The sequence below is a fragment of the Seriola lalandi genome, unplaced genomic scaffold (genome assembly GCF_002814215.2).
Source record: "Seriola lalandi dorsalis isolate HSWRI2012SDOR001 ecotype SW California unplaced genomic scaffold, Sedor1 jcf7180002050319, whole genome shotgun sequence".
NCBI lineage: Eukaryota > Metazoa > Chordata > Actinopteri > Carangiformes > Carangidae > Seriola > Seriola lalandi.
Window position 1 is genome coordinate 4,213 of NW_019520872.1, and position 9,212 is coordinate 13,424.

The window sequence follows — 9,212 nt, forward strand, 5'->3', positions numbered from 1 at the left end:
TGAGTAATTAATCAAGCCTTCTGTACCAGTTAGTTCAACAGGATACTCCCAGACGTGTTTCTTCTCTTGGTCTCGGACTTTCACAATCGCTAACTGCTCGCTTGCCGTTAGCCGAATCTCAAAAGTCGGGTGGTAATTTGGTCCATAGTTGAAGTCAAATACTGCAAACTGTAAATGTCTCATGGTTACTTCACCATATATTAAGTGACCATATAAAGTTAAAGCTGTACTAATAGAATTTTCTATATATTTTTTGTTTATATTAACAATGAACTAAATGGCTGTGTAACCTGAAAGGTGTTGGTCACCTGACTCTGCAGTTCCCCTCAGCTCTACTGATCTTTTTAGCTTCTTTAAGCTCATTGTTTTTGGCTGGACCAGAATAGCGGGGCCAGACCTGTAATCGTAAATGTCTGTGACTGACTGAGTGATCATAATTCCATTATTGGTCACCCGAATGCCATGTGACTGAGTTGGAGTTTCCTCATTGGCCATTTTTCTTTCAAAATGAATCGGTGCAAGTGGTTTCTATTAGCGAGAAGTTTACAGCCTGCAGTGTTGCCAACTTAGAGCATTAGTCGCTAGATTTAGAAACTTTTTGGCTCGACTTTTTCACATCAAGGACACCTAAAATGACACTATTTAGAACATGGACCCCAAATTGATAAGATTTTGTCCCAGGACGCCCCATCTGATAAGTAAGTGTTTGAACCCACGACCGAAATAGTGATACATTCTGTCATTGTGTTACTTATGGATGTAATTACGGTGGAAATAAATTATCTCCTTTTTGCTGGGGAACCCCCTCAAGGACCCTTTGGGATCCCCGGACCCCACTTTGAGAACCACTGGTTTACATGCTATTCAGATCTGCTAGTTTCTTTAGCTTAGCATTTACAGATAACTTCTCTCTCTCCTGCTCGTAATGTAATAAATGCATTTTATTTGCCATAATGGAGGCGCGGCTTGTTGTTTTACAGCCATTTGTGTTGTTTTCATCAACCCAGTTTCCAGCTGCAGCCCACAGCTGTTGGACACTAAAAGCTCAAAAACCCCACTGTACATTACCTGCTCAGCATCAAACAGCAGACAGACAAACTTATTTTTTCTTATCAGTTGGTAGAGACCAAAACAGCTGAAAAGAAAAGTGGATACTGAGCCTTCCTGTGTGAGGTCGATAACTACAACACAACTACAACATGACAACACAGAATTATCATATTATAAAGTTGATATAGAAAACATGTTAGCAAAGAGTTGCTTTTTTACACACAACAACACTGATGTTGCGAGTTGTGTTTGCATCCACCTGATGAATCTCAGTCCAGTGTTCCCTCTCTTATAGCTCTGGTTTTGGTCTCCACCTGCTCCACTATGTTCACCAGCTGACTGTCTGTCTGCTCTTTGCTGCTGACCAGCCTATAACAACTGCTGCTGCTGCTGCTGGAAACAAGGTTGACAAGTGGAGTGTTGTCACCTTCAAAACCAAAAATAATAACCCAAAACAAGTTAAACAGCTCGGAGGAGCTTGGGTGATATTTCTCCTGTGGGTTTGTCTCTGAAACCCCTCCACAGGAATCCTTTCTTAGTTTAAAAACCATTGGTGCATTTCAGTACATTATTGCATATTGGGATATTGTGTGTGAGCTACACTAAACTATGTAATCAGAAAAGCATTTGCCAATAATTTCGTATAATACTCAGGATACCTATTTCATTCACTTCATCAACTACTAACAGACAATTGTATTTGACATACTCACCGGAGGTACTATATAGGCCTCAGGACAGTCCAGACTGTACGTTTGGCCTCTAATGAGGTGACAGAAGGAAGGAGCCACAATGTACTCAGCTTCGTCCAGTTGCCCTTTCACCTTCAGGAGCGTTGGAACATTTTTGTTAGACAGTGACTTCATTATCCCAATTATATTAATTCAATTATAGCATAACCAACTTACAGGAACTATATATAGAGAGAAGTGATGTGTCACTGACTGATAAAGTAATTACTAAAGCTTTTACCTCCTGCACCGGGACGTTATCTGGCAGCAGAAACACATTGAGTTTTCGGCTTTGTCTTTTGTACGTTGGTTGGCGAAACAGCAGAACTTGGCCCCTTATTGGTTTCCTGATGTTTAGAAACCTTTTAATGATATCCCGTACCAAGCCAAAGGCAGAGAGGTGAGGGATGTCCACAATCACATGTGTGTCTGTTATTTCCCGCGGCTTAAGGATGCTCATTCCATCAACACTGATGTGGACAACAGACAGGGCCTCAGAGAGCGATGCTGTGAACACAAAGAGCCGTCAGCACCACGAAAAACTCCTTCCAGTCTGTGGTTTTAACTAATTATTTCTCATTACTGTGCATATTTACCAAGTTGTGTTTCACAGTGTGGGAAGTGCAGCTGAGAGACAGCATCCTCAGAACACTTGATGTCAAACAGCAGACCTGCAGCCGTCTTTCCAGCTGAGCGGAGGAGCTCCTCATCCCAGCGGACGACCTTGTATGTCAGCTTCCCCGCCCCAGTCATCGTAAACGCCAGTTTAGTCATATCACACAGGAACACACCTGGACATGGGCCCCGGAACCTGTATGACGGAGAAATGAAGCTTATCGTAGATTCAATCAGGAAGACTATCTTTACGCCTCATTTTCATTCACAACCGTTTCTCTTTCTCATATTTCGCCACGATCTCAATCACCCAATCATGTCGTTGTCAAACTTTAAATCTGCTCTCTCCTGCTGTCAGCTGTCCTCTCAGGCAGACTGCTGCGACGCTCCTCCTCCCCTTTCACCTTCCAGCGTCATGTCCAGCGCCTAGGTTGAGCTCATCAGAAGCCATTCCTCTACTCTAATATTCTGAGTCTGTTTTTGGCCCTTTTATCACCTACATGCAGTGGACTGTGATGCTCCACGCTAACAATTTAGCATGACCCTGCTGTGTGCCAGACATTTGCAACCTCAAGAAGATGATAAAAATGATCCTTTAATGATAAAAACATAAAAACAACAAGTTGACATGGTCTGATTACCTGTACGAGATGTTTCCACCTTCATTTAACACTTCAGGTGTAAAGTGTGATGGGCCCTGGATTTCAGAAAGGTGCAAAATTACATTAAAAATAATTATTATATCATGTCAGAGAAAACATTTGAATATAATGGTGACAGGAATTATATGAAAAACATGTTGCGACTAAAACTGAAAATGATGCTTCTGTCAATATACAAATAAATAATCAATGTCAAGTAGCTTAAATGTGAATGGATTTTTTCAATTAATCATTTACAATAAATGTGAAAAAATATTTAAAAAATAATACAAATACAAATACAAGTACAGGGGGTTGAGCAGGTGCCCCATATGTAGAGGCTGCAGTTCGAGTCCTGCATCAGACGGCCCTTTACTGCATGTTATTCCCGCTCTCTCTGCCTCCCCATTTCCTGTCTCTCTCCACTGTGCGATCAGTAAAGGCATAAAAAGCCCCAAAAAACAAACAGTAGCGCAGTACAATGTGCAACAGGATTTAAGTTAACCTTTTAATATTTTAAAGGAGCAATGTGTAAGATCTGTCCAGAATTCTAGTTTAAAATGTTCATAAATAAACTAACGCCACCAATAGTATGTGAAGGAGCCACAGTGATGATGTCATGACCAAGACCACCATCTACTGTATTTCAGAGATATCTACTGAAATGAGCATGCTAACCAACTAGCCGCAGCCATGTTGTAATACCACCTAGACACACTAGATGCTGAGTGAGTCAGTGTAGCGTCTAGTCTGCCCTCAGTCCCACGGAGAAGAAGAGCTTCTTCCTGAGCTTGAAGTTGGTCCCATAAATGTTTCACTCTCACCTTCATAACCTCGCTCTTGTCCTCAGATGACTCAAGCTTCGTATTTGCTGCGTTTGGATACTGTGTTTTTCCTGGTGTCCCCGACGCTGTCATGAAAATTGAAAGTCACAAAGAATTAGTTCACTTACATATTACATATTTATTATTGTGTTTACTTATTTAATAGTATCATATTTATTTATTTAATATCGGCCATTTTGGACCTTCAGTTTACTAACACGCAGCCAATTCAATACTGAACCAGGAACCAAAAACCATCTCAGTGTAGTTTCACATCTCCTCTCTCAGGCTTCTCTCTGCAGCTCTAGTAATAACAGGTCAGTGAGCCAATCAGAAGAGAGGAGGCTCTGAGCCTCTCTTCTGATTGGCTGACTGTTTTCTGAGTGATCCAATAAAAATATAGCAGATTTCAGGTAAAAACACTGAGAGAAACCAAATCCTGCAAGGTTTGGATGGTGGGTCCAGGTGGGCGGGGCTTGGTGACTGCTTTGTTGTGACATCACAAAGTTCCAGAAGTCCTGACGGCTGGTTTTAAGGCTCAGTTTCTGAATACAGGCTGTGTGCATTTCTCTGTGGACTGAGGCTTTGATACTTTCACAGTATTAATATAGAAGCTAGAGCTGATCTATAATCACACTACACATGGACACAGACCTTTACACTGGAGGAGCTTTAAAGGTTCAGTTTACCCAAATCAAAAGTATATTTTTTCACTTACCCATAATACTGAAGAGAGTTGGTATTTTTGGTTTAGCGTGTGAATCATAACGACCTGAGAGCTCCTGGGATTCAGAAAGGCACAAAATTAGTTCTAGTCCTAAATATAATTTAACAGTTATTTGCTATTAACTAACTAAAAACATTAAATATCTTTATTTTGTCATCAGGTAAGAAAGACTCAACTCTTTTTGGTCTCCCTGCCAAATATGATGGTGAGCCACCGAAATGTTGCAGAATCCCTTCTGACATGAAAAGTGACAGGAAATAAAAGGTAGTCAAGAAAATGCCATCGTGAAATCGTTTTAAAAAGGGGATTTTTATATGTAATGATCTGTTTTCATGTGCACAAAAATAAATCTCCTAGAACCAAACAACAGCCAATAAGAGATAACCAGTTCAACACTCTGCCATGTCAGGCTTCACAGAGATGGAGGTGAGGAGCTTCTTTAATCCTTAAAGGTTCAGTTCACCCAGATCCAAAAATACATGTTCTTCACTTACCTCTGAACAAACCACCACCTGAAGACCTAAAACTGCAGATTGAAAGGCAGTTACAGTATATACTGTATATACGTGTGTGTGTGTGTGTGTGTGTGTGTGTGAGAATGTTAAATGACACTAAATTGTATCATTAAATTAATTGTATTATTATTCTATGAAGTTTCAGAAAAACTCCAACCAGCCGTCCAACACCAACAATCAAAGTCACTGAGATCACATTTTCCCCCTTCTGATGTTTGATGTCAACATTAACTGAAGCTCCTCTTAATTGTCTACTCGATACTAATAATAAAGCTTATTGACAGTCAAAGCAGAGAAAACATTTTATTGTTACCTGTCTGATATGCCAGCACTGTCATGTCCTGAGGACCTTGATCCGCCCTGTAATTCAGAGACACACAGAATTAGTTTCAAAACATTACCTCTAGTCATGTGCTGTAAAGTGAATTAAAACATTTAAGGTCCATACGTAAGAAAATATAGGAGTCCGCACTCTGGAGACAGGTAGCAGCGGTAAATCTGTCATGAAAAGTGACAGGAAACAAAAGTTAGTCATGAAAATGCCATTATGAAATAAAGAGACATTAAAAAAGGCATCTCTAAATAATAAAGGTGGTGTAATGATCTGTTTTAATGTGAACAGAAAGATATCTCCTAGAACCAAACAGCCAATAAGAGATAACCAGTTCAACACTCTGCCATGTCAGGCTTCACAGAGATGGAGGTGAGGAGCTTCTTTAATCCTTAAAGGTTCAGTTCACCCAGATCCAAAGATACATGTTCTTCACTTACTTGTGTACAAACCACCACCTGAAGACCTAAAACAGCAGATTTAAAGGCAGTTACAGTATATACTGTATATACGTGTGTGTGTGTGTGTGTGTGTGTGTGTGAGTGAGAATGCTAAATGACACTAAATTGTATCATTAAATTAATTGTATTATTATTCTATTAGTCGAAGTGAAGCGTATCTGATCATATGTATAATTAAAAACAAACAGGTTAAATTGACTCCATTGAAACGGACGGACGGACGACCCCAAAACATAAAGCCTCAGACTCTGGCTGTCGCTGGCAGAGGCATAAAAACATGTGAACTCCACAGCTTTCACAGTTTTGACCTGCGCTGTGTCAAATGCAACACGGCTCCACGTGGTGAGGAACTGCCTGAACAAGTAAGAGACCAGATTTAGCGACTTCACAATGAAGGAACCAGCAGGCTACTGAACATACAGTGAGACACAGTAGCAGCCGAGGTTAGAAGGTACAGGAAGAGCCATATGTTGCACTAAATAAACAGGACGCCATCTTCTGTTTGGCAACTTTATTCTCCCCGGTGCTGCGTATATCCTTTTTTGTAGTAGTTTTTTTTAAGACACAACCGGAGCTCGCATCACAACCACCTGTACGATGCACCCTGCTCCAACATCACACAAAACATGACACCTTCGCACAGACTGATGACGTAAAGTGTCGCAAAAACTGTGATACACTGAAATCGAGCAGAACAATAATGAAAATATTTGTATAATATAAATGAAATTAAAATATATTTTCCTGCACATGCGTTATCTATTATGTTTCCATAAAATTTGTATTGACCCAAATATTTCTAGGTCACAGCACATACTACCATTAACAGAGGACGCAGTGGCCTCTGCGGAGAAGATGGGAGAGTGCTTCGCACTTGGCACAAAGCTTTTCTGTTTCCGTGACTGAACGTGAAAGACACTGCGTAAAGTCAGCCTCTACGTACAGCGTCACAGAGGACAACCGCTACTCACAACATGGAAGAAAACTACAAGGTTAAACTTTGCCAAAGAAGCCTGATGAATATCAGCAGCACCTTCTTTGGGCAAATGAAATCAAGTTGTAAAGAGTGGTTATCTGAGTGACCACAGTCTTTCTGTCAGCTCCAACCATTCTGTCCATTCTCCTCTGACCTCTGACCTCTCTCGTCAACAAGGTGTTTCCTCCACAGAGCTGCTGCTCACTGGATGGTTTTTGTTGTTGACTCCTTTCTGAGTAAAAACTCTAGAGACTGTTGTGTGTGAAAATCCAGGAGATTCAGCAGTTTCAGAAAAACTCCAACCAGCCGTCCAACACCAACAATCAAAGTCACTGAGATCACATTTTCCCCCTCCTGATGTTTGATGTCAACATTAACTGAAGCTCCTGTTAATTGTCTACTCGATACTAATAATAAAGCTTATTGACAGTCAAAGCAGAGAAAACATTTTATTGTTACCTGTCTGATATGCCAGCACTGTCATGTCCTGAGGACCTTGATCCGCCCTGTAATTCAGAGACACACAGAATTAGTTTCAAAACATTACCTCTAGTCATGTGCTGTAAAGTGAATTAAAACATTTAAGGTCCATACGAAAATAATTGAAGGAGTCCCCACTCTGGAGACAGGTAGCAGCGGTAAATCTGTCATGAAAAGTGACAGGAAACAAAAGTTAGTCATGAAAATGCCATTATGAAATAAAGAGACATTAAAAAAGGCATCTCTAAATAATAAAGGTGATGTAATGATCTGTTTTAATATATATATATATATATATACATATACATACATACATACACACACACACTGTATATAATATTATATTAATTTAAATTAGTATGTAAATGAATTTAGATTTTTGCTAAAATGTTCATTTTGAGTCGATGAGCTTCCTCGTTACAGGAGCAGCAGTAGTGACAGTGTTTGCTGCAGGTGTGATGCTGCAGCACCAGTCTCTCCTGTAGTTTATAGATACGGTATAAACTGTCTCCCGTCAGCCCACAACCACATATAAAGAATGTGGGTGATGGCTGAGGTTGTGTTCTCTCACTTTGAACTTGTGTCTTTTGAAATGTGTTTTCTTTGTCAATACTCACGTGTCGTACCGATGTCAGCGGTGATCAAGTTTTGTCCCCTGTCCACTCTGTGGGTTTGAATTAGGAGAGTTAATACTGAAGGTGGGAAGCATCTGCCTAATGATTAAATCTCCATTCTCTTTTCTTCCTCCTCTAAATGTGTAAACTCTGTGCTGGCCAGAATGAATCTGTCTACCACAACCTTTGACCTTCCACTGACCTTAGAGTCTGCAGTTTACAATGTGAACTTTTCACATATTCAGTCAGCAGCGTCATTCCTTGGTGATGCAGCTGGTTCCCACTGAGATCCAGCTCAGTCAGATTAGAGGCCGTGGATTTCAGAGCTGACACCAGAGAAGCGCAGCCCTCATCTGAGAACTCACAGCTTATCAACCTGCAGAGAGAGGATGATCTGAACATGCAAATTCTGGTTTTGAAATTTCACTCAGACGGAAAAGAAATTATCTACCTCAGAGTCTTCAGTCTACAGCCAGGACTCTCCAGTCCAACAGACAACGCCTTTATTCCTGAGTCCCGCAGCTGGTTGAGACTCAGGTCCAGTTCTTCAAGACGACAAGAGTTGGACTTCAGAGCTGAAGCCAGAGAACTGCAGCTGTTCTCTGACAAACTGCAGCAGCTAATTCTGAATGAAGAACAAAGATCAGCAAGCAGGTTATAGGAGACAGTGTAGATGTTTAACTCTTGCTCAATTTCAAACACCTAGAGTTCCCTGTAATGGTTCATATGAGGATCAGACATATCATACTGCTACTGCACATTCAGGCTATTCTATCTGAATCTGACTGTTTTAATCCACCTACAAGCAATACTTTCCCTTGAGGTATAAGAGGAGGTGGGTTGATAGAAAAGGACTAACTAAGTCAATAGACATTAATCCAATTTACCTCAGAGTCGTCAGGGTGCAGAATGGATGCTTTAGTCCAGCAGACAACAGCTTCAGTCCTGAATCCTTCAGGTGCTTGTTTCCACTCAGGTCCAGCTCTCTCAGGGAGGACCGCCTCGACTCGAGAGCTGAGACCAGTGAAGCATAACATCTCTCTGACAAGACGCAGTCACTCAGTCTAAATAAAGAACAAAGTGTGAAGCTAGTGCACTGTTCAGTTAAATCTTCTTTTCCTTCACTACTCATTGATTAAACAGCTGATTTTGTTTGAAGGTTGTAAACACTGTATGTGTCTCCACAGTGTTCACATTCCTGTGCCACATTCAATCGTTTTTATCATCGGAGACAGGGCTCTGTGATT

General features: G+C 40.8%; 2 protein-coding genes across 2 annotated transcripts; both read right to left on the reverse strand.

Annotated features, from left to right (window-relative positions):
- Nucleotides 1-17: 17 nt before the first annotated feature.
- On the reverse strand, nucleotides 18-7,368 carry LOC111649298 (NACHT, LRR and PYD domains-containing protein 1a-like; the record flags this gene model as incomplete). Its single annotated transcript, XM_023399076.2, has 10 exons — nucleotides 7,331-7,368; nucleotides 5,552-5,900; nucleotides 4,765-5,463; nucleotides 4,580-4,643; nucleotides 3,862-3,947; nucleotides 3,038-3,093; nucleotides 2,378-2,592; nucleotides 2,023-2,288; nucleotides 1,764-1,874; nucleotides 18-168 (listed from the first exon to the last, which is right to left on the reverse strand). Coding segments are annotated over exons 3-10 (1,015 nt in total), but the record flags the coding sequence as incomplete, so codon positions are not given.
- Nucleotides 7,369-7,917: 549 nt separating this feature from the next.
- Nucleotides 7,918-8,839, reverse strand: LOC147819703 (uncharacterized). The gene is made up of 4 exons (XM_087171922.1): nucleotides 8,778-8,839; nucleotides 8,417-8,590; nucleotides 8,168-8,341; nucleotides 7,918-8,015 (listed from the first exon to the last, which is right to left on the reverse strand). Exons 1-4 carry the CDS (start codon nucleotides 8,837-8,839, stop codon nucleotides 7,958-7,960), a joined length of 468 nt encoding a protein of 155 aa, XP_087028048.1. The 3' UTR covers nucleotides 7,918-7,957.
- Nucleotides 8,840-9,212: the final 373 nt, after the last annotated feature.